The sequence below is a fragment of the Natrix helvetica genome (genome assembly GCF_964273705.1).
Source record: "Natrix helvetica genome assembly, chromosome: 2".
In the NCBI taxonomy this organism is placed as follows: Eukaryota; Metazoa; Chordata; class Lepidosauria; order Squamata; family Natricidae; genus Natrix; species Natrix helvetica.
Genome location: NC_138552.1, coordinates 9,519,969 through 9,545,579, shown reverse-complemented (window position 1 = coordinate 9,545,579; position 25,611 = coordinate 9,519,969). Strand labels below are relative to the sequence as shown.

General features: G+C 46.5%; 1 protein-coding gene across 1 annotated transcript in view; it reads left to right on the top strand.

Moving 5' to 3' along the window:
* Window positions 1-438: 438 nt before the first annotated feature.
* The window catches only part of SKOR2 (SKI family transcriptional corepressor 2), a gene marked incomplete at its 5' end in the record, with an annotated part of 43,495 nt that continues 18,322 nt past the window's right edge, over window positions 439-25,611 (top strand). Inside the window, 3 exons of the mRNA XM_081942533.1 lie at window positions 439-2,769; window positions 15,814-15,877; window positions 17,680-17,751. Of these exons, the coding sequence (XP_081798659.1) occupies window positions 439-2,769; window positions 15,814-15,877; window positions 17,680-17,751 (2,467 nt within the window). The remainder of the gene's footprint in view (window positions 2,770-15,813; window positions 15,878-17,679; window positions 17,752-25,611) is intronic.

Below are 25,611 nucleotides of genomic sequence, written 5' to 3'. Positions count from 1 at the left end.
AAGGAAAGAATAGAATAGAATAGAATAGAATAGAGAATAGGAATAGGGAAAGGGAAAGGAAAAGGAAAGAATAGAGTAGAGTAGAGTAGAGTAGAGTAGAGTAGAGTAGAGTAGAGTAGAGTAGAATAGAATAGAATAGAATAGAATAGAATAGAATAGAATAGAATAGAATTCTTTATTGGCCAAGTGTGATTGGACACACAAGGAATTTGTCTTTGGTGCAGATGCTCTCAGTGTACATAAAAAGACAAGATACATTCGTCAAGAATCATAAGGTGCAGCACTTAATAATAGTCATAGGGTACAAATTGCTCAGCACTGGCAGATTTAGGGAGCCGCTAATGAACGAACTCAGCCTTTCAATGGCGCTAGTCCTCATGCAGCCCTCTCTTTCTCTCTCCCCAGCACTCAGCAAGGAACCCCAAAGGGGCCACGACCATGGCCAGCAGTCCTTTGCCGGCCCCCACCGAACTGCTTCTGACGGCCCCGCCCAACGCCTTCCCGCCAGAGCCGCTGACTCAGCCCCCTCCCGCCTCCCGCGGCTCCTCGGTCCCCTCGGCTGGCGCCATGAAGCCTAACCAGGTGGGCCAAGTGATCCTGTACGGCATCCCCATCGTCTCGCTGGTGATCGACGGGCAGGAGCGCCTGTGCCTGGCTCAGATCTCCAACACGCTGCTCAAGAACTTCAGCTACAACGAGATCCACAACCGTCGGGTGGCGCTGGGCATCACCTGCGTGCAGTGCACGCCCGTCCAGCTGGAGATCCTGCGCAGGGCCGGGGCCATGCCCATCTCCTCGCGCCGCTGCGGCATGATCACCAAGCGGGAGGCCGAGCGACTCTGCAAGTCCTTCCTGGGCGAGAACCGGCCGCCGAAGCTGCCCGATAACTTCGCCTTCGACGTGTCGCACGAGTGCGCCTGGGGCTGCCGGGGCAGCTTCATCCCGGCCCGTTACAACAGCTCCCGGGCCAAGTGCATCAAGTGCAGCTACTGCAGCCTCTACTTCTCGCCCAACAAGTTCATCTTCCACTCGCACCGCACCCCCGACGCCAAGTACCTGCAGCCCGACGCCGCCAACTTCAACTCCTGGCGCCGCCACCTCAAGCTGACCGACAAAACCCCGCAGGACGAGCTGGTCTTCGCCTGGGAGGACGTCAAAGCCATGTTCAACGGCGGCAGCCGCAAGCGAGCCTTGCCCTCCTCGGCCGCCCCGTCCAGCCACCCGCGGCCGCCGCAGCCCCCGCCGCCTTGCCACCCTCTGGCTTCGGTCAGGACCGGCGGGGTGGGGCTGGCCGGCGGCGGGGCGAGCGGCGGAGGCGGCCTGCTGAGCCCGCACCTCCTCGCCGGACCCCCGCCGCCTCCCCCGCCGCCGGACCTGACCCAGAAGCGGCCCCGCTTTGACGACGAGAGCGACCTCCAAGAAGCGGTAGCGGCGGCGGCGGCGGCGGCGGCCGCAGCGATGGCCCACGGCAAAGCCCCGCGGAACTACCCGGTCATCCCGGTGCCCAGCAAGGGAGCCTCCTTCGGGGGCGTCCTGCAGAAGTTCCCCGGCTGCGGGGGTCTCTTCCCGCACCCTTACGGCTTCCCGGCCGCCGCGGCTGCCGCCTTCAGCCTCTGCCACAAGAAGGAGGAAGGCGACGGGCTGGGCGTCGCGGGTCAAGGGGGATCGGGGGCTCCCAAAACGGCTTCGGGGGCCCCGTCGGCTGGAGCGGGCCTCTCCGGTCTCTTTTGGCCCGGGAGTCGCAAAGACGCGGCTGCGGCCGCCGCCGCCGCCGCTTTCTACCCGCCTTTCTGCATGTTTTGGCCGCCCCGCGCTCCCGGGGGGCTGCCGGGACTGCCCACCTACCTGCAGCCCCCGCCGCCGCCCCCGCCGCAACCGCCGGGCTGCTCGGCCCTGGGCGGGGAGAGTTCCAGCCTGCTCCGCCAAGCTTTCCTAGACCTGGCCGCCGAGCCCAGCGGCGAGGGGGCGGCCGCGGGGTTGGGGGCGCCTCCCACCGCCGCCCCGCAGGCTGGCGGCGCTGCGGGCGGGGGCAGCAGCCGGGAGCCGCGCGCTTTCGAAGGAGGCGGCGGCGAGGGCGGCGGATCCCCCACCTCCGAGGGTGCGGTGCCCGCTGCCCACCTGCTGGACGGCCAAGCGAGGCCCAAGGGCGGCTCTGCCTACCACCACTCCAGCGCTTTCCGTCCGGTGGGCGGCAAGGACGATTCGGAGAGTCTGGCCAAGCTCCATCAGCACCATCAGCCGACGGGCCGGCCTTCCTCGCCGCCGCCGCCGCTTCTGCTCCTGCCGGCCGATCGCGAGCCTGCCCTCCAGCCGGCCGGGCCCCGCCTTCTCTCGCCTGGCGGGACAAGTTGCAGCTTCCCCAGCGAAGACAGCAGCGAGGAGGAAGAAGAAGAGGAAGAGGAGGAGGAGGAAGAGCCGGAGGTGGACGTGGAGAGCCATCGGCAGCCCGGGGAGGAAGAGGAGGAGGAGGAAGTGCGGAGGAAGGAGGAGGAGGGAGGAGAAGGAAGGGAGGCCCGGTCGGTGGATCCCATGGGCCACTTCCAGCAAGGCCGGGGACTGACGGACAAAGGGGGCTGCCGGGAGAGATCGAACTCGTCCAGCGGTGCCCCGACGGGGCCTTTCGCTGGCCAGGTGAGCCCAGCTGTCCCGGAGGCCGAACAGCTGCCACCACCGCCGCTGCCCCCCTCTGCTCCACCCTGCCTCCCCAAAGGGCCCAGCAGCCCCACCGTCCACACAGCTCAAGAGATCCCAACAACACCCTATAAAGATGTAAATATCCACACTGCAATCTATAAGTGTTGGTATGGGGGGATTGGGGTGGGTGGGAGGTTTGCTGTGAGCTGGGATTTCCTTGCTGAGTATTTTTTTTGTATGTGTTCAAAATTTTTATGGGTTTATCAAAATATAATATAAAAACAGAAGAAAAAAAGAAAACAATAGGAAAAGAAAAGTGTTTCCCAACCTTTTGCAACTGGAAGAAATCTGGACTTCAACTCCCAGAATTCCCCAGCCAGCGAATGCTGGCTGGGGAATTCTGGGAGTTGAAGTCCAGACCTCTTCCAGTTGCCAAGGTTGGAAACACAGTGAGCCAGAGAGAAAAAGAAAGGGGAAAAAAAGCATCGACTTCCAACTCCTTTTAGCGCAGTAGTATAAGTTGAGTAAGATAATAGAATCAAACCTCCACTTTTTATGTTTGTGTACTCGTATAAACTAGCCATTTCTATAACAGCAAAACCTGTCTAATCAGCAAAACCCAAAATCAAAGTTTCATTCCCCCCCACCACCTCGAGCACAAAGTCCAGCAGTGGTTTCCAAGCACAGGTAGTCCTCGGCTTAGGACCACAACTGAGCCCAACAGTTAAATGAGACATTTGTTAAGTGAGTTTTGCCCCATTTTACGACCTTGCTTGCCACCGTTGTTAAGTGACCCCCTGCAGTTGATAAGCTAGTCACCTTGTTGTTAAGGTAATCTGGATTCCCCACTGACTTTGCTAGTCGGAATGTTGCAGAAGGACAGTGGTGGGTTGCAGGCGGTACACCCCAGTAGGGGCGTACCGGAGCCTGCCTGGAGCACTGGGTACCGTTCTGGTACTGTGCTCCGGAGGGCCCATCCACCCACCCAAGCTCCTTACCTGTCCTTTGAGCCTTTGGCGCTTCTGCCACGCGCATGGCACGTACGGCACCTGCGCGACGCTCCGCCGAGCAGCTGGAGTGTCACGGAGGCTTGCGGAAGCATCGCAGGCAAGTACGATGCATGCGCGCGCCAATGTGGGTGAAGGGGCAGAAGGGGGACCTTGGGACACAGCAACGATCCTAAATATGAACCAGTTGCCAATCATTTGAATTTTGATCATGTGACCAAGGGGATGTTGCCAAGGCGTAACTCTGAAAAACGGTCGTCAGTCGCGTTTTTCAGTGCTGTTGTAACTTTGAACGGCCACTAAATGAAGTCGAGGACTGCCTGTAGAAACAAAAGTAAAAGCTCAGCTTTGACTAGCTACTCTCGCCTGAGAAATCGGGTGGGGGGCGGGAGGGGGAGGAACAACTGTGACTTTAGAAAATCCTCACATACTTTGGGAGCAGAGGTGGTATTCAGCCAGTTCTGACAGGTTCTGGAGAACCGGTAGTGGAAATTTTGAGTAGTGTGGAGAACCGGTAAATAGGTTGGCCGCGCCCCTGCTGCCTCCCAGCCTCCCAGCTGATCTTCTTTTGTTGCCCTGAACAGGAGAACGGAGCTGGAAAGCAGGTTAGTGGGGTGGGGAGGGAATGGCATGGGGATTTTGCAGTATCCTTCCCCTGCCACGCCCACCAAGCTACGCCACGCCCACCAAGCCATGCCCACAGAACCAGTAGTAAACCTTTTTTGAATCCCACCATTGATTGGGAGGGCCCCAATCTGAGATGGAGCCACTAGTTACTTTGCTTCCGAACCTGGATAGATTTGCACAACCTGCTAAGCTTAATCCCAGTGAGGTAGGAGTTATGGAAGCCAGTTGTGTAAACCACGTCTTCAGGAGAAGCAGTCCACTTTATTCCTTGGGGAGACGCAGGTTAAGAAGCAGAGGGTCGCTTAATGTGGGCATCCGCTTCATTTGTGGTGTGATATGAACCCAGCCAGGCAGATGCTTCTCATTTAAATCGATTAATTCTTAAATTATCGGGTTTTGTTTTTCCTCCTAATACATATAGCCCTACACTTACAACCGCTCTTGAGCCCCAAATTCCTGCTGCTAAGTGAAACAGTCGCTAAGTGAGTTTTGCCCCGTTTTATGAACCTTTCTGGCTGAAATTGTGAAGGGAATCGCTGCAGTCGGTTAAGTTCGTCACACGGCAGTGAAATGAATCTGGCTTCTCCATTGACTTTGCTTGCCAGAAGATCACAAAACCCTGGGATGCTGCAACTGGAAGTTGCTTGCTCCCGGATCGGCCTGGGTCGGGTGAACCGGTAGTGGCAGGAGAGGGAGGCTCCGCCCACCCTCCCGGACGCTTCTTTGATCATGTGACCACAGGAATGCTGCTCAAAGAACAGCCATAAGTCATTTTTCCTCTAGTTTCCTTGTAACGTTGAACAGTCACTAAACAAATTGTAAGTTGAGGGCCACCTATAATCATTTTATTTCTGTTGCCTGCAAAATGCTACCTTCCTTTCCAAATCATATCATCCCCCCCCCCCCAAAGTAACTGAAAAGCTGTTTCCCCCTCCCTCACCCCGTCAAACCTACGAGACTAAATTTGGGAGAAAAATCCAATCCAACTGTGTAATCCACAAAAAAAAATCAACTTAACCCGGGTTACCAGTGGAAAGTTCTTGTTTTAATATCCCTGACCTTCCAAACTGACACAACGAATAGCCATTTGAACGTTAGCCTTCAGTTCAGAATACGTTTAAGTCAGGGGTGTCCAAACTTGGGAACTTTAAGACTTGTGGACTTCAACTCCCAGAATTCCTCAGCCAGCTGGCTGAGGAATTCTGGAAGTTGAAGTCCACAAGTCTTAAAGTTCCCAAGTTTGGACATCCTTGATTTAAGTGGCAAAGCTGATTAGGAATGAAGTCCAACTCCTGAAGTCCCCCTCAATGTATTGATGTTGTTTTTGGGGGAAGGAACATAGACAAGAATATTTGTAGCTCAGGGTTGAGCTGGAGTGCATAGTGCAGAGTTTGGTCATTTCTTGCAGATGTTTCATTACCTAACTGAGTAACATCATCAGTGCTGGTGAGTGTGGGTTTGCTCATCGATGCAGGTAGCTTGTTCTTGCAGTACAGGTAGTCCTCGACCTACGACCATAACTGAGGCCAAAATTGATGTTGCTAAGTGAGAAATTTGTTAAGGGAGTTTTGCCCCATTTTATGACTTTTCTTGCCACATTTGTGGCAAGAATCACTGCAGTTGTTTAATCAGCAACACCGCTGTTAAGTGACTTTGTTTGCAAAAAAAGATTACCTTAAAAGGGATCATATGACCTCGGGATACTGCATTAAATATATATATCTGAAAACGAACCAGTTCTCAATAACCCAAATGTAAACAACACTGCAACACTCGTAAGTCTGAAAAATAGTCATAGGTCACTTGTTTCAGTGCCGCTGTAATTTTGAACGGACACTAAATGAACTGTTATAAGTTGAGGTAGTTTATTCTGGTAATCTTGAGCGAATCCCATACTCAATAGCACTGATGATGTTACCTAATTGGGTAATGAAATGTCTGCAAGAAAACAACCAAGGAAGACAGCATCAAGGACCTCCTAAGCAACATAGAAGTAGTTTTACTATTACGTTCTTTGCAATTTAGTCCATCCAGCGATGCCTTAATAGTTTTCCATCCAATTCCTAATCAGGCTCAATTCTGTTCTGCGCTCCAAACAGAGCTAAAATCTGCAAAATTGTGGCCCCTCTTGAAAGTGATAGAATAGAATTCTTTATTGGCCAAGTGTAATTGGACACATCAGGAATTTGCCTTTGGTGCAGATGCTCTCAGTGTACATAAAAAGACAAGATACATTCGTCAAGAATCCTAAGGTACAGCACTTAATGATAGCCATAGGGTACAAATAAGCAATCAGGAAACAATATCAATATAAATCGTAAGGGTACAAGCAACAAAGTTAAGAGTCCTGCAGTCATAAGTGGGAGGAGATGGGTGATAGGAACTAATAGTAGACTAATAGTAATAGTAATACAGCCTTGGTGAATAGTTTGAGTGGTGAGGGAATTCTTTGTATAGCAGAGGGATGATGTTCAGGGGGGAAAACTGTTCTTATGTCTAGTTGTCTTGGTGTACAGTTCTCTAGTAGGAGTTGAAACAATTTATGTCCAGGATGCGAGGGGTCTGTAACTATTTTCACAAGTCTGACTTGTGGTCACATTCAGGTGCGGATGTCTGCAGAATATGATAAAAAGATTCAAGTTGTTGGCAGCCACACCCTGCAAATAAGCATATTTAGAAATGTCTCACTAGACTACTGTAGAAAGTAAGATAAACCCTGGAGGTCATAGAGGGAATTTATAGTAGCTTTTCTGCTGATATCCTAAAGTCAAGAGGTACGAATCCCATTGCGGAAACATTGCATCAAACCAGAACGATACTCAAAGCCAGCACAATCTAAAAATGAGCGTTACAGTTCTCCTGCAAATATATTCTTTTCTCTTTAGCTTAGTTGGCCATCATTCCCATTAATGTTTGGACACAGAGTGCACCGTTTCTGGCTTGCAGGGTTAATAATCACAAAGATTATAATTTCAACAATATGGAAGAAAAACCAAAACAATTATGGTTATGTTAGGGATGAAGTCCCAGGACTTCCCCAAATATGTGAGTGTTGTAGTCCTAATTCATCTGCAGGGCAAACCTCCTTGAAGCTACAATTATCTTCCTTTTTTGTGAACTAACAACCACAAGAATTTGATTGCATGTGAACAGGGCTCTCCAAACTTCGTCAACTTTAAGACTTGTGGACTGGCTGCAGAATTCTGGGAGATGCTCGAAAAGTCTTAAAGTTGCTATGTTTGGAGATCCCTGCATTAGAGCAGAGTAGATTAGAGTAGATTAGAGCAGAGCAGAGTAGAACAGAACAGAATAGAATAGAATAGAATAGAATAGAATAGAATAACAGAGTTGGAAGGGGCCTTGGAGGTCTTCTAGTCCAAGTCCCTGCTTGGGCAGGAAACCCTACACCACTTCAAACAAAGGGTTATCCAACATCTTCTTAAAAACTTCCAGTCTTGGAGCATTCACAACTTCTGGAGGCAAGCTGTTCCACTGGTTAATTGTTCTCACTATCAGGAAATTTCTCCTCAGTTCTAGGTTGCTTCTCTCCTTGGTTAGTTTCCACCCATTGCTTCTTGTCCTACCCTCAGGTGCCTTGGAGAATAGCTTGACTCCCTCTTCTTTGTGGCAGCCCCTGAGATATTGGAACACTGCTATCATGTCTCCCCTAGTCCTTCTTTTCAGTGAACTAGACATACGCATTAGAATCAGAAAGATCCCATCAAAGGATCAGCAAAGGGCGTTGGGGTGCTAGGGCAGATTGGGGGGGAGGCAGGGAAGTATCACATTTAAAAGATTGGAATAGCTGCCTTATAAAGATGACAATTCTGATTTGAAGAAAGGAATTGATTAGAACCCCCACAAATCTTTACAATCCATGTACATTGTCAAGAAATACATTTTTCCTCCCTCTTAATATTAATAAAAATAAACATTAAGATTTCAAGTCTTCCAAGGATGCTAAATGGAAGATTTAAGAAGTCAGGGGGGGGGGAAGAGCCACCTTGACAAATTGGCCCTTGGGACTCTCTGCTCCATGATGTAGCATTCTGTATGAGGAAGAAGAGCTCTAATAGCAGGAGGATTGTTAATGTTAATATTAATGAAAAGGCCTATATAAGATTCAGATGCGAGTGGTTTTCTTTCCACTTCTGAATGTCTTGGATTGGTCCAATCTTTGTCTGTTAAACCAGAGAATATTCACCTTGCCTTTGGAAAGCAAGGACACAGAGGCCAACCAATTTGTGACTGTTGTACTACAATGGAAGTTGCAGGGATTTGTAAGGGGGCATCCTTGCTAGGAAAGGTCTTATCTCCCTAGTTATTGTTGTTAGTTGCAAAATCATGTCCGACCAATGGACAACGTTCCTCCAGGTCTTCCTGTACTCTACTCCTCTGGAGTCCATTCAAGCTCACGCCGACTGCTTCAGTGACTCCATCCAGCCACCTCCTTCTCTGTCTTCCCCTTCTTCTTTTGCCCTCCATCTTTCCCAGCATGAGGCTCTTCTCCAGGGAGTCCTTCCTTCTCATTAGGTGGCCAAAGGATTTGAGTTTCCTCTTCAGGATCTGGCCTTCTAAAGAGCAGTCAGGGTTGACCTCCTCTAGGACTGACCGGTTGGATGGCCTTTCAGTCCAAGGGACTCGCAGGAGTCTTCTCCAGCATCATGGTTCAAAGGCCTCGATTCTTTGGCACTCAGCCTTTCTTATGGTCCAACCTTCACAGCCATCCATTGCAACTGGGAAAACCATAGCCTTGACTGTAGGCACTTTTGATGGCAGGTTGATGTCCCTAAGTTATCCTCCTTAGCCATTCCCAAAAGAGGGCTACAAAATTGAACCTTCAGTGCTGTTCCCACTGAAGTCAGAGGGACATCTTTTGAAAAAGCCATTTGTCCAGAATGGAACCGGGTCCTTTCTTGAGTAAGGGGATTGGACTAGAAGCTCTCCAAGGCCTCTTCAAACCCTATTGTTCTAAAAAGACCCATTTTGGCTCTTCTAGTTCAGTGAATTGAGATGGACAAGTTTTGAATGAAGCTCTTCTAAGATGTTTTCTGCAGTAGATCTTTTACTATTAAAAACACCACCTGTTTTCCATCAGGGGTACCACAGACGGTACCACTGGTACCTTCCTCATGTTCTGGACTACAGCTCCCATAATCCTCAAGAAATAATAACAGTGTCCAAGGGAAGGGCTATCAAAGTCCTAGGCCAGGGGTCGGCCACCTGTGGCTCCGGAGCCGCATGTGGTTCTTTCAACCCTCTGCTGTTGCCAGTCGGTGCCACAATTTTGAGAGGAGCTTCCTGTTGGGAGGAAGGAAAGCACAGCACTCCAGGAGGAGACTCTATGGCAAGGGGCAGGTTTTCCAGTCAGCTCCACAATTGATAGGGCTTTCAGTTAGGACAGGTAGACAAAAAAGGATGCAGTGCTAGGAGGAGACTCTATGGTGGGGGAACCAGACTTCCAGTTGGCAGAGAAAAAAAGGATACCGTGCTATGAGGAGACTCTATGGTGGGGAAGCTGGAGTTCCGGTTGGCTCCAGAATTGAATGGAGGGTTTCTGGTTAGGACCTTTGTGGCTCTTTGAGTGTTTAAGGTTGCCGACCCCTGGCCTAGGCTGAAACATAGAGAGGACACCAGATAAACTTTCCTGCAGATAAAGCAGGGAAAGAAACTAGATCCCCTTCCTAGGATCTGTGTCTTTTAGTTATGGATCTGATTGTTCACTTAATACCAAGGTGTTTCTCCACCTTGGTCATTTTAAGATGTGTGGACCTGGGGAATTCTGGGGGATGAAGTCCACATTTCGTAAAATGACCAAGATTGAGAAACATTGACTTAATCCTGACTTGATTCCCCATAGTTAAATCCTACTTATCTTCCCAATAAGCTTCATCTACAGGACATCAGCCCACCCCACCCCCACCCCTTTTGAATCGGTACACTGGCAATTTGCGTAAGATGTAGCGGGCACATTCACAAAACGGCTGATGCAAAAGACTTGCCTCTTCACAATATGCCTGTCGTGCTAAGCCTGGACATTTGGAAGACACCCACAGCAGGAGTGGGTTACAGCAGTCACTACTGCCAGTTCCCTCGTCGTGGCTTCATGGGTGTGCATGCACTTGATGCATGCTGCGCACGCATGCGCATGCGCAATAAGAATTGTTCTGTGCATGCGCAGAAGCAAAAAACAAGAGAACCGGTTTAAGGGGGTGGCAGGCCTGGGTCACTGCCAGTTCCAGGAACCCAGGTCACCAAACTACTACTGGTTCGGCCGAACCAGTCTGAACCGGTTGGATCCCACCACTGACCCAGGTTCATTTTTGCAAATAAATGGGATGTTAGAAGGAGATACTTTGCATTGCATTCTTTTTATTCAAATAAGCCTAGGGTTGAAGTGTCCACCCTTGCCAACTTTAAGATCTGTGAATTTCAACTCCCCGAATTCCTCAGCCAGCCATGCCGGCTGGGGTTATTTTGGGAGTTGAAGTCCGTAAGTCTTAAAGTTCCCATGTTTGGACATCCCTGGCTTAGGGGAACAAGTCAGAGGTGGTATTCAGTAGGTTCTGACCAGCAAAATAAAACCAGAAAAGTTAATAGAGGAGGTTATATATATTTTTTAAAGTCTTATTTCCTTAAAAGCCAAATGGTTATTATTTATTTGTTTAGCGTGTGATGAGAACATGACAAAAGTAAACATATACCCACAATCAGAGGTGGTATTCGGCAGGTTCTGACCAACAACCTCCCTCCAGAAGTTGTGAATGCCCCAACACTGGAAGTCTTTAAGAAGATGTTGGATAGCTATTTGTCTGAAACGGTATAGGGTTTCCTGCCTAGGCAGGGGGTTGGACTAGAAGACCTCCAAGGTCCCTACCAACTCTGTTATTCTATTCTATTCAGTTCTGGAGAACCGTTAACGGAAATTTTGAGTAGTTCAGAGAACCGGTAAATACCACCTCTGACTGACCCCACCCCCATGGGGATTTTGCAGTATCCTTCCCCTGCCACACCCACCAAGACACACCACGCCCACCGAGCCATACTGGTAGTAAAAAAAAATTGAATCCCACCAATGGGCAGGTTATGTTCTGCAAGAACATTTAATGTCTGGTGAATCAATCGAATTACCATCACACACAAATACCGGACTGGATCTCAGCCATCATTTTAAGTAGAGCCTTAAATACCATTGATTTTGGTGGGTCTCCTTTAGTTATGTCTGGAGCCAACGGTCTATTTCTAGATTGCCCAAAATAACTTTATAATCGACAGAAGGTGTCAACAGCTGGATTGGCTGATTTCAAACAAGCTAAGTAGCGTGAGATATGGATTGGGCTTAGATGGAAGAGTGCCAGGGCAATTCAGAGAAGAAAAATTAGATGGAGAAGTTGAAAAAATGTAGTTAGTCCTCGCTTGGCGAATATTTGCAGTCATGGTGGGGATGGAAAAAGTAACTTCACAACCAATTCTTACCTTTACGACTTTCACACATCTGTAAAGCAAAGGAAAGCCAAAGGAAGATCAGAAGCACAGTGGCCGTTTCATTTAGCGAATGCTTTGCTTAATAACCGAGTTGCCAGTCACCATTATGGTCACTAAAGAAAGACTAGCTGTAACTTGGAAGGAAGAAATAACGGCTATTTCTATACAGTTGCTAGAAAAATTACCTGTAAGTGCATTGATTATCAGAGGTGGGTTCCAACTGCTCATTTGCTCGTGTGCGTGCTTGAGAGTGCCAGTGCAATTAAAATTGTTCTGTGCACGCACAGAACTGAAAAACAAGATGGCGGCACCAACGGTGGCGACCGGATAAGGGTTCAGGGGCGTGGCAGACCTGGGTCACAGCCAGTTCCAGCAACCAAGGCCGCCAAATCACCAGTTCAGTCGAACCGATCCGAACCGGTAGGAACCCACCACTGATTGATATCGAAAACATATGAATCTACGAAAACATAGATTCGACATATAAACTCTACTGCAATTCATCCCCCCCAAAGCTGGTACCCAAATCCTACAAAGGATCCATTGGCAATGCTGCTAGGTTGATTAACCAGGACCCTCAAATCCAAGAGAAGTTGCAACTTTCTCCAAATGGAGGTGATACCCTTCCATCAACTCTGGCCACAGCAGAAGTTGGACTCGAGCAATTTCTAAGGAACGTCAGATTTCCCCTACTGTGGTCAGTCTTCTAAAATGCAATGACCTTCCCCAGTGATGAAATGCAAAAAAAATTAACGACCGGTTCTGTGGGTGTGGCTTGGTGGGCGTGGCAGGGGAAGGATACTGCAAAATCTCCATTCCCACCACACTCCAGGGGAAGGATATTGCAAAATCCCCTTTCCCTCCCACTCCGGGGAAAGGATACTGCAAAATCCCTATTCCCTCCCCACTCCAGGAGAAAGATGCTGCAAAAGCTCCATTCCCTCCCACTCCAGGGGAAGGATACTGCAAAATCCCCATTCCCTCCCCACTCCAGGGGAAGGATACTGCAAAATCTCCATTCCCTCCCCACTCCAGGGGAAGGATACTGCAAAATCTCCATTCCCACTCCACTGCAGGGGAAGGATACTGCAAAATCTCCATTCCCTCCCTCTCCAGGGGAAGGATACTGCAAAATCTCCATTCCCACTCCACTCCAGGGGAAGGATACTGCAAAATCTCCATTCCCTCCCCACTCCAGGGGAAGGATACTGCAAAATCTCCATTCCCTCCCCACTCCAGGGGAAGGATACTGCAAAAACTCCATTCCCACTCCACTCCAGGGGAAGGATACTGCAAAATCTCCATTCCCTCCCTCTCCAGGGGAAGGATACTGCAAAATCTCCATTCCCACTCCACTCCAGGGGAAGGATACTGCAAAATCTCCATTCCCTCCCCACTCCAGGGGAAGGATATTGCAAAATCCCCATTCCCTCCCCACTCCAGGGGAAGGATACTGCAAAATCTCCATTCCCACCACACTCCAGGGGAAGGATACTGCAAAATCTCCATTCCCTCCCCACTCCAGGGGAAGGATACTGCAAAATCTCCATTTCCTCCCTCTCCAGGGGAAGGATACTGCAAAATCTCCATTCCCTCCCCACTCCAGGGGAAGGATACTGTAAAATCCCCATTCCCTCCCCACTCCAGGGGAAGGATACTGCAAAATCCCCATTCCCTCCCCACTCCAGGGGAAGGATACTGCAAAATCCCCATTCCCTCCCCACTCCAGGGGAAGGATACTGCAAAATCTCCATTCCCTCCCTCTCCAGGGGAAGGATACTGTAAAATCTCCATTCCCTCCCCACTCCAGGGGAAGGATACTGTAAAATCCCCATTCCCTCCCCACTCCAGGGGAAGGATACTGCAAAATCCCCATTCCCTCCCCACTCCAGGGGAAGGATACTGTAAAATCCCCATTCCCTCCCCACTCCAGGGGAAGGATACTGCAAAATCTCCATTCCCTCCCCACTCCAGGGGAAGGATACTGTAAAATCCCCATTTCCTCCCCACTCCAGGGGAAGGATACTGCAAAATCTCCATTCCCACCCCACTCCAGGGGAAGGATACTGCAAAATCTCCATTCCCTCCCCACTCCAGGGGAAGGATATTGCAAAATCCCCATTCCCTCCCCACTCCAGGGGAAGGATACTGTAAAATCCCCATTCCCTCCCAACTCCAGGGAAAGGATACTGTAAAATCCCCATTTCCTCCCCACTCCAGGGGAAGGATACTGCAAAATCTCCATTCCCACCCCACTCCAGGGGAAGGATACTGCAAAATCTCCATTCCCTCCCCACTCCAGGGGAAGGATATTGCAAAATCCCCATTCCCTCCCACTCCGGGGGAAGGTTATTGCAAAATCCCTATTCCCTCCCCAGTCCAGGGGAAGGATACCGCAAAATCTCCATTCCCACCCCACATGGGGGCCAGCCAGAAGTGATATTTTAAGTGAAGGTTCTCCGAATTACTCAAAATTTCCGCTACCGTCTTCTCCAGAACTTGTCAGAACCAGCTGGATTTCACCCCTGCCTTCCCCTCTTTTGTTCTCAGCATCTCTGAATTCAGCAGAGCCAATAGACTTGGTCTGCAGGCATCCACACAACCTCCCGATGCCAGCAAAGGCAAACAACAGCCATCTCTTTGCTGCCATCTGGTGGTGATCTGGAAGTTGGTGGACCACATTCTGGTAACCTTAAGGATCACCAGGTAAATAGACTACTAGGCAGAAAGGTGACCAGGTGAACTAATAATTCTATTGTATTGTAAGGCTACATTAAAGGAATCTTGTAAGGCTAAAGGTGGAAATCTCCTGCCATTTCCTTTACAGACTGATAAGTTAGAGAGAGAATTCTCTTGCTCTGCCTGTTGTGCAGTTGTAGGCTGCGTCTCCTCTTATCTGATTATCCCCGTACCTTCCCCTCCTACACAGTTTCCCAAGTCCCGGAGTTGCTTTTTCAAGAGGCAACTTTTATTTTCAGCTCTTGAAGCTTCAGAGCTCCTTGAATGAGAAGCGAAATGTCTTCAAAGAAAAACCAGGAAGTCCAGTTGCCTCTTGAAAAAAAAACAAAAGCACCTTTGGGACAGCCATGACCTGGATAACCGAGAATCTCCCAAGGTCATTCTCACACCCCTTTACAACACAAAACCTAGTACGTTGGTGGTGGTGGTAGTGGTGAATCTCTGAAGTGGATCTTTTTCCGTTCAAAAAAAAGGTCCCCACATTAGTGAGATTTATATATTCCGCTCAAAACCACAATTGGGATCCAATCCATTGTCACCCTTCATAGCTGTCGATTTGTAAGCTAGGTTACAAATTGAGTATATGTTGACTTGTAACTTATCAATTTTCTTAAGTAAGCAAGTAACTAAGTAAATACGGTACCCTGTTTCCCTGAGAATAATACCTCCTGGATAACAAGCCCAATTGGGCTTTTGAGCGCATGCCCTAAAATAAGCCTTCCCCCCAAAATAAGCCCTCCCCGGAAATATTGCAACACAGCAGCAGCCATGAGGTGACCATGCTAGCTGCCTCCTGCACCTCAAAAATAATAAGACCTCCCCCAAAATAAGGCCAAGCGCTAATTTTGGGGGTCAAAAGAAAAAAACACCCTGTCTTATTTTCGAGAAAACACAGTAAATCAATCAATCAATCAATCCTAGCTGATGCTAAGAAATGACCCTATCTCCAGTGATGGGATTCAAATAATTTAACAACAGGTTCTCTGCCCTAATGATTTCTTCCAACAACCACTTCTCCAAACTGCTCAGAAACTTAACAACTGGTTCTCCCAAAGTGGTGTGAACTGGGTGAATCCCATCACTGCCTATCTCCCAATGAAAGCAACCACAATTCTTGATCCGAGGTTCAGCCTGGATGTGTTATTCTCCTTCCCTCCCTCCCTCTCTCTTTCTCCCTCTCTCTCTCTCTCTCACCCACCACTAATGTTCTTTCACTGTTACTAATTGATCGACTGAATTGGGGGTGGGAGTTTCCTTCCTTCCTTCCTTCCTTCTTTCTTTCTAATTTTTGCTTGTTGTTTATTTCTTTCCATGCTGGCAGATTCCGAAGAACAAGGAAGCCCTCCCTGTCAGCCTCTCTTCTTCCAAGGAAGATAATTTCTCAGGCAAGGCAATGCAACGGATTCCTATTGTGTTTCCGCCCCGGAGGGAGCAAAATGGACTTATATCCCCTAAAACAGACCTCAAACTGTTTCGCTCCTGAAAAGCCTCAGTCTCAAGACTCTGAACCTTAAACAACACGTGCTTGTGTGTCTTTGTATTTGTGTATATGTGTGTGTATGTGGGATGGGGATGATGGATATTAAGAGGAAAGACATATTCCTCCATTTGTATCCATTTTAACATTTATTTCTTACAGCTAGATAAATGTGTTGTCTCCATCTCTTTTTTTTTATTGATAGCTAGCTTCTCTCTTTATCTCTTTTATGGATAAATAGAGCTGTTCTGTCTTGATCTAATTTATATTTAATGAGAAAATGTGAAAGGAGGAGGAAGAGAAATTCAGTATCATAATAGTTGCCTTCACAAGATGCCTAACCAGATCACTGAATTAACCCATTTTCTGGGTTCGTGCGATATGAGCCACTCATTGACCAAACAATCTTCATTTGTGGCACATTCTGTCGTATACCAGTAGTCCTCGAGTTACGACCACAACTGAGCCCAAAATGTAGGTTGCTAAGTGAAATATTTGTTAAATGAGTTCTGCCCCATTTTACGCCCTTTCTTGCCACAGCTGTTAAGTGAATCATTATATTTCTTAAGTTAGTCAACTGGCTTGTTGTGGGAGCTCCTTCAGTGATGGCACTGCCACAACAACCGGACCAAAGATGAGGATTCTAGCGGTGCTTTGATTGTACCGTCACAGCCGCCATTTTCACTTTCCTGTCTCTGCTCTTGTGGATAGCCCTGTTCATCCTTGCTGTGTCAATATAACCCCTAGATTTCTAACTGATGTGGGTAACTGATGTCATATGAACATGGTTAGTATGTGAAGAATAAGAGACCAGCAATGGAATACAGGTAGTTTTAGATTTACGACCACAATCAAGGCCAAAATTTTCATTGCTAAGCAAAGCGGTTTTCAAGCGGGTTTTGCCTCATTTTATGATATTTGTTGTCACAATTTTTAAGTGAATCACTGCAGGGGTTGCATTAGCAACACGGTTCTTAAATGAATCTGGCTTCCCTATTCTGACTTTGCTTGTCAGAAAATCGCCAAAGAGAAACATATGACCCCAGGACGCTGCAACTGTCATAAATACCAGCCAGTTGCCAAGCATTTGAATTTTGATTACGTGTCCACGGGGATGCTGCAACAGTCGTAAGTGTGAAAAACTGTTTCAGCGCCGCTGTAACTTCAAATGCTCACGAAACGGACTGCTGTAAGTCAAGGACTACCTGTATAACACCTCACTCATTCTGAGTAGCTCTTCTTCCAGTTTCAACAGAAGCCTTAAGGTGATTTCTCTGTTTTGGGCAATGCAAGCAACGACCACAATTGAGCCCAAAATTCATGATGCTAAGTGAGAAATGGGTGAAGTGAGTTTTGCCCCATGTTACAACTTTCCTTGCCGAGGTTGTTAAGCGAGTCACTGCGGTTGTTAAATTAGTAACACGGTTGTTAAGTGAATCTGGCTTCCCCATTGACTCGGCTTGTAAAAAAGTCGCAAAAGGGGACCACGTGACCACGGGAGACTGCAAACCGTCATAAATATGAGTCAGTTGTCAAGCATCCGAATTTAAATCCCGTTACTGGATGCTGCAATGGTCAGAAGTGTGAAAAATGGTTTTTAAGTCGCTTTTTTTCCAGCGTCGTCGTAACTTTGAGGTGTCACGAAGTGAACTGCTGTAAATCAAGGACTTCCCGCACTGACGTTTTGTTCCTCGTTTCCTTTGTGTTTAGATAAGAACAAGGAACACAGTTTTTTCATCACAGACACTGAGCATCCAGGGGACCTTTGGAGAAACATAGCAGGTGGGTGTTGAAAGGAGCAGGAATCAAACCCAGAACTCCCCTCGACGTGTTTACTTCAAAGTAAGCCTACTGATTTCCACTGTGTCTGTTCCCTACTTGGCATGCACAGAATCTCCTCTTGAAAATTCTTAATCAAACGACTGAACATTTCGTAGGATTTTTTTTCCCTCCCTCCCTCCACCCCCCCCAAAAAATAAAAATAGAACAACTCTTAATAGATGGAATAACTAAGAGCAAAATACAAATAAGCAGAGGTGGCATCGTGTTAATAGCAATAAGAATATTAATTGCGGGTCATATTTTAGCAAGAAATTTCCGAAATATATCAGGTTGCACAATGGAGCAGGCTGGGAAGTGGGGGGGGGGGGGGGAAACCGGCATAAAATGACAATAATTGAAATGTTCTCTTTGAAACCTTCCATTAAAAAGGATCACAGCTTATTGCTTTTAATATCTGTCAGAGAGACATTAAAGGTGTTTTATGAGATCTAAGGCAACATTTATATTATCTCCGTGATAATGATCTCTACACAAAATGTATAATACATTGACAAAAATTACATTATACAAATTAAATGGAACCACCTTTTACTGATTGCTAAATGTCTCCAAGGGTTTTGGGGAGGGGAGGGAGAGGGAGGGAGAGAGAAAAAAACGTGATTAGAAGTTTTGATACTAAGTTGGGTATTGCCAGGGAGGGTTGTAAGGAAAGAGAGGTTTTGTTTCAGGGGAGACAGAAAAGACGGGAGGGGGGGAGGGGGGGAATGTAATTTTCCATTTATGTAATGCAAACTGTCTCGGCTTTGACTATTCACGGTTAATTGACTGTCAAACGAGGTTGTTATCCTCGGGCTACGTCTGCAAATTTGCCTGTCAAATGAGACAGAGAAAGCAAGCCAGAGAGAGAGAGAGAGGGAGAGAGAAAGAGAAAGAGAGAGGGAGAGAGAGATGGGATAGAATGGAAAGCAGTTGCAAAAATTGGGTCTCAAATCTTGTGCATAAAAGCAGGAGGGAAACATTTGCAAAACTCCGAATTAAAAACACCAAGCAAGCCTTCCTCCAGCCTGTAGAGACCTGGGTTTGGCTGGCCAAGGAGTTCATTGTAGGAAAGATTTCTTCTGATGCTTTTAGTTTTTTTTTTAAGTCTGAAAGAAGAAAGGGAAAGAGGAAAGGATAGACTTTTAAAGAAAGTGAAATGGACATTAGAATGGGGTGAAGGAGAATGGAATGGAATTAGAATAGAAATAGAATAGGAATAAGAATAGGAATAGGAATAGGAATAGGAATAGGAATAGGAATAGGAATAGGAATAGAAATAGAAATAGAAATAGAAATAGAAATAGAAATAATAGAAATAGAAATAGAAGTAGAAATAGAATAGAATAGAATAGAATAGAATAGAATCAAACAGAACAGAATTCTTTATTGGCCAAGTGTGATTGGACCCACAAGGAATTTGTTTCCAGTATAGAAGCTCTCAGTGTACATACAAGTGATAAATCACAAGATGCAAACATGTTATGTATAAAAATATTACATACAAATACACAAATATCAAAAATATTACGGAGGGGGTTATTAAGGAGATTGGAGGTGTTGCTTAATTTCTTGCGTGGCATGTTATGATAAGTTAAAGACTGAGTAAAAATCAGAGACAAGGGGTCCTTGGTGCTTTCTGAGCTTGGTGGTTTTTCTTGCAGACAGTTCATTAGCCAAACTAGGCCTAGCACTGATGACGTTACCTAGTTTGGGTGATGAAACGTCTGCAAGGAAGAAAAAAAAAACAAGCTCAGAGAGCTCCAAGGACCTCATGGTTCAATCCTGAGCTATGAACATCAGAATAGAATAGAATAGAATAGAATAGAATAGAATAGAATAGAATACAATACAATACAATACAATACAATACAATACAATACAATACAATACAATAGCAGAGTTGGAAGGGACCTTGGAGGTCTTCTAGTCCAACCCCCTGCCTAGGCAGGAAATCCTATACCGTTTCAGACAAATGGCTATCCAACATCTTCTTAAAGACTTCCAGTGTTGGGGCATTCACAACTTCTGGAGGCAACTTCTGTTCCACTGATTAATTGTTCTAACTGTCAGGAAATTTCTCCTTAGTTCTAAGTTGTTTCTCTCCTTGATTAGTTTCCACCCATTGCTTCTTGTCCTGCCTTCAGGTGCTTTGGAGAATAGCTTGACTCCCTCTTCTTTGTGGCAACCCCTGAGATATTGGAACACTGCTATTCTCCTTTATTGAAATCAGAAATACTATTCTGGATATTTATCATCTATCTGTCTGCCCTGTTTATCTGAGATGGGTTACGTCGAGTCATAAAGAAATATATCTGAGAGTTTGCAAAATCTTTAATTCCGCTTAGATAGTAGTAAGCATTTAAGGACCAGGGACTACAACAAGAGACATAACTGATGCTTTCAAAAGCTTAGGGAGTCATAACATATTCCCCATCTCTCTCTTTTTCTGTTTGTCTAATCATCATCCCATTTTATTTCAAAGGTGTTTTTTTCTTCTTCTGTTTTTTCCCCCTTTGAGGTAGAAGAAGAAGAAAATATTTTGCTTCTCATCCAAGAAGCTTCATCAGTTCATCTGCTAAACATTTTCTTCTTCCTTGTTGCTCCAGCTTCTGCCAACCTAGCAGTTCGACAGCACCTAAAAATGCAAGTAGACAAACAGGAACCACCTTTGGTGGGAAGGTAACAGCATTCTGTGCGCCTTTGGCGTTTAGTCATGCTGGCCACATGACCACGGAGACGTCTTCGGACAGCGCTGGCTCTTCGGCTTTGAAATGGAGATGAGCAGTGCCCCCTACAGCTGGGAACTACTAGCACATATGTGCAAGGGGACCTTTACCTTTATCTAGATTGAGATAGTCATTTGCTCTTTGGAAACTGAATGCATATTCTACCTCTTATCTGATTCCTGTTCTCCAACTCCATAATAATGTTAGCTTGTAAATATTTTGGTAGCACATGAACAGCTACTGCATTTACTATGACATGATGAACTCTTGTAAGCTAAAATCCATTGTGAGTTGCAAAACCAGAATGCCATGGGGGCGGGGGTTGCCCAGAGCTGCCTCAAACTGTGAGACCGACAGCATCTAAATTTACTAAGTAATAATAAATAATAACAGTAATATTCAAAGGCAACATAGAAAGAGACATATAGTAGCCCTCAACTTACAACAGTTCATCTAGTGATAGTTCAAAGTTACAACAGCACTGAAAAAAGTGACTTATGACCATTTTTCACACTTACGACTATTGCGGCATCCCTGTGGTACATGATCAAAATTTGGACGTTTGGCAGTTGGCTCATATTTATGACGGTTGCAGTGTCCCAGGGCCATGTGATCACCTTTTACAACCTTCTAGGAAGCAAAATCAATTACCTGTCTCTGCAAAATATAACATACCTAGAGACTTTCCCAAATCATCTTGCTGGCCAAAGGACTAGAAAACCCCCTGACCTGCCCAGAAGATTCATCTCAGATGTAAAATTATTTTACACCAATATTGTTAACTTTCTGAATGTCTAGTAACACTTTGATTCTCAGGTGTCCACGGTATGGTACAGCAATAGCATTTAGACTTATATAGTGCTTTGCAGTCCTCTCTAAGCGGTTTACACAGTCAGCCTATTGCCCCCAACAATCTGGCTCCTCATTTTACCCACCTGGGAAGGACGGAAGGCTGAGTCAACCTTGAGCCTGGTGAGATTCAAACTGCCAAATTACAGTCAGCTGGCAGTCAGCAGAAGTAGCCTGCAGTACTGCACTCTAACCACTGGGCGCGCCATATCAAACTATTTCTCCTTCCATCTCACTCCTAAAGCACAGTGGTTTCTTTCTGTGCCATCTCTATTATCTCCTAAACCAAACTTCTTCAGGTTGATATCTTCCAGATCAGGGGTGGGTTGCTGCCGGTTTTACTACTGGTTTGCAACCCGCATGCACGTGCGCTGTTCAATGTAAATTGTTCTTCACGCATGCGCAGCACAATTTACAGTGAAGTGCGCACACGCAGTCACTAAAAGCCAAAATGGCAGCAGCTCAGCAGAGGCGAGGGAACTGGTTCAGGGGCGTGGCAGGCCTGGGTCGCTGCCAGTTCTCCTATCCAGGCCTGAATTCCACTACCGGTTCGACTGAACCGGGCCAAACCGGGAACAACCCACCTCTGTTCCAGCTGTATTGAAACAGCAGTTCCTAGTATTAGCCAACTGGTTTGGCTGTACAAGTTGTTGCCTGCACTTAAACCTCTAAACAGAAGCGATCCTTGGCTCCATTTATTGAGAAAGGTATAATTTTATTAAAAGTCAAATCTACTGCAGTAAAGCATAGCCAGAACTGAGAATCGCACGCCAAAAGCTTTAAATTCAGCTTTTCCCTCCTTTAACTGCCTCCCATGGCTGACCTCCCCATGACCAATCAGGTTCAAGCAAAATATTTTTAAAAGAACAGATACTTCAAACGGTTGCTATGCAGCGGCCTTCTTTTCCCAGCTGGACGATCTTGAAGCAGCGTCTTGTTAAGATATAGAGGTTACTTTCGCTTTCCCCCAAGCATCCTTCCTTCCACTTTTTTTCAGTGCTGTTTTAACTTCAAACAGTCCCTAAATAAATGGTTGTAAGTTGAGGCCTACCTATGTTGGTTTAGAAGACTGGGAAGTGGTCGCTCCAAATTATTGCAAAGGCACCAAGTTGTGATTAATTCTTTCAAACTCTCTTCTAGAGTCTTCCTTCCCCAAATATCGAAACCTGTGCCTTTTGCTCTACTAATTTATTTGTCTTCAGCTTTCTAAACTGCAAGTGGGCAACCTGGAGTACTAAAATCACAAGGTTCTGCATGAAACATTGTCTGTAAACATCTATTTAGAGAGAGCCAGTGTTGTGGTCTGCCAGTGGTCAGCAGAGCTGGCAGCAGATTCGGACAGTGAGGAGGTTGGGGAGAAACCTGGGCCAGTCCTGGAGTCTGGGGAAGGCTCTGATGAGGGCTCTGTGTCAGAGGCAGAGAGGGGGCCAGAGCCGTATGCCAGTGATCAGCTGCCTTCAGAGTAAGACATCAGTGAGGCGGCTGGAGCCTGTTCCCAGTGTGTGCATGTGCAGAGTTGCCAGAGGAAGGGAACAGCTAAAGAGTAGAGGTTGACTTGGGAGTAAGGCCACAGGTGGACTATGAATGGCCCCTCCCAGAGGAAATAAAAGAGGAACGAAAGAGGAATGGAGTTTGCAGGAGACAATTAGTTCGCTTAATCGGTTCGTGACTCTCCGAGACTCCTTGCCAAGTTTTGCAGATATCGGCCTGGCAGCTCTCCAAGCCAGATAAGGTCTGTGACTGTAAATCCTCCGTCGAAAGACTTTGCTGGAAGTGAATGAGCAGAATTCACAGTCAATTAATAAAAGGGTTTTTTATCGGGACAAAGAGTTTGTTTCATGCTCTTGGGAAGCTTCGGTCAGAACAGCCAGTTGGTATAGTAGATAAGTCATCACTCTAGAAAATGGGAGTCTGAATTCTAGTTCCACCTTGGGCACAAAGCCACTTGGGTGACCTTGGTCCAATCACTTTCTCTCAGACGTAGGGAGGAGACAACAGCAAACTATTTCCAAAAAACCTCAAACTCAAGAAGGGTGAAGAGCATACTGGTGGCCAAAAGGTGTGTTGTCAGAGATGGGAGAATTCCAATAGCATACAATTTTCCTTGCCAGCTTCCCCATTGACTTTATTTGTGTATAGGTGGCAGGGAAGATTTCAAATCAATCGATCAATCAGAATGGAACTGGGAGGGACCTTGGAGGTCTTCTAGTCCAACCAAAAAATAATTGGAATTTGGAATCAGTCCCACTCAGTCTTTCTTAACTTTGGCAACTTTCAGACGAGTGGACTTTAACTCCCAGAATTCCATGGCTGGCTGAGGAATTCTGGGAGTTGAAGTCCATTCGTCTTAAACTTGCCAAGATTGAGAGACACTGGTCCCTGGGCTGGTAGGACCTGGTTGAGAACTTCTAGTACCGAGGTGGGTTCTTAGCGGTTTGGCCCGGTTTGGCCGAACCAGTAGTAACTTGTCGGCCTGAGTCACTGAAACTGGCAACGACCCAGGCCTGCCATGCCCCCAAACCAGTTATCCTATGGCAGTGCCATCTTGATTTTCGGTTCTGCGCAGAAGAATTTTCACTGCAGAAATGTAATTTCTTTTTTCCTTGGCGTGTGCGCAAGTGAATCGAGAGCGCACACGCAAATAATTTTGTGTGCCGAGCCAGCAGTAATGCTGGTAGCAACCCATCCCTGGTCTAGTAGTAGCCATAACAACACAGTTTTTCTATTAGACTACAATACAGGTATATGTCCTCGACCTATAACCACAATTGAGCCCAAAATTTATGTTGCTAAGCAAGACAGTTGATCAGTTAGTTTTGCCCCATTTTACGACCTTTCTTGGCACCATTGTTAAGTGAATCATTGCAGTTTTAAGATAGTAACACGGTTGGTAAGTGAATCTGGCTTTCCCAGAAGGTCACAGAAGGTGATCACGTAACCTTGGGACCTTGCAACCATCATATATATGAGCCACTTGCCAAGCGCCTGAATTTTTATCACCTTACCATGGGGATGCTGTAAAGGGGATTTGAGAAATGGTCGTAAGACACTTTTTTCATTGCCATTATAACTTTTAACGGTCACTGAACCAATGCTTGCATGTTGAGAAGTAACTTTAAGGTAAAGGTAAAGGTTCCCCTGGCACATATGTGCTACTCGTTCCCGACTCTAGGGGGCGGTGCTCATCTCCGTTTCAAAGCCGAAGAGCCAGCGCTGTCCAAAGACGTCTCCGTGGTCATGTGGCCAGCATGACTAAATGCCGAAGGCGCACAGAACGCTGTTCCTTTCCCACCAAAGGTGGTTCCTATTTTTCTACTTGCATTTTTACGTGCTTTCGAATTGCTAGGTTGGCAGAAGCTGAGACAAGTAATGGGAGCTTACTCTGTTATGTGGCACTAGGGATTCGAACCGCTGAACTGCCGACCTTTCTGATTGACAAGCTCAGCATCTTAGTCACTGAGCATCCCTTGAAGTAACTTTATATTCAACCAAAGGCAAATTTTTGGAGAAGGTACCTCAGGCCAATTATTGTTTGGTGTGATCGACAGTTCCTTGCTACTTCAAAAATTAGATAGTCGCATTTTTCTCCACAGTTATCCTTTGACGTGTGGCTCTTCTAACCCCTTGTGAATCTTTTCCACCTGAAAGAACGAAGATGTTAATTGAGGCTCTGGGAGACAGGAAGGAAATTTCATATCTTTCGTATTCATTGAAATATGAGCTGCCAACCCATTAACAACTTCCAGTTGATTAAGCATCTTCCTTTTAATTACTCCATCAATTATCATTTAAATATATATTACCCAACTTCAAGAGGAATGCCATTTCGTACCATTGAAGTGATGGAAATGTAAGATAATTTTAGAATTTAATAAACAAAACAGGCATGCGTTACTAAAGAAAAAAGAGCAATCCAGAGTAATTGTTGATCATTTCCTTTTGTTTATAATAGTAACACATTAGAGATAGCTTCTCGTGATGAGCCAAAATATGACTCACAGCAACAGTAACCAACATTGGCTTTCCTCAGTTATTCAGACTCTAATGGATTAATCCGCTAATTTAATTAATTTAAAAAAAACCTCTAGCATGAATAGTAGCATATGATTGTCAACTCCTAAAGTTGCCTTGGTGAGGAAAGGGGAAGGAGTGCATTCCACGCATACTTTCGGCTAGAGTCGGATCTCAGATTACTGCAGCAGGCTTGGGAGGGGTGTACCTCACTGGGGAATGTGATTTATGACAC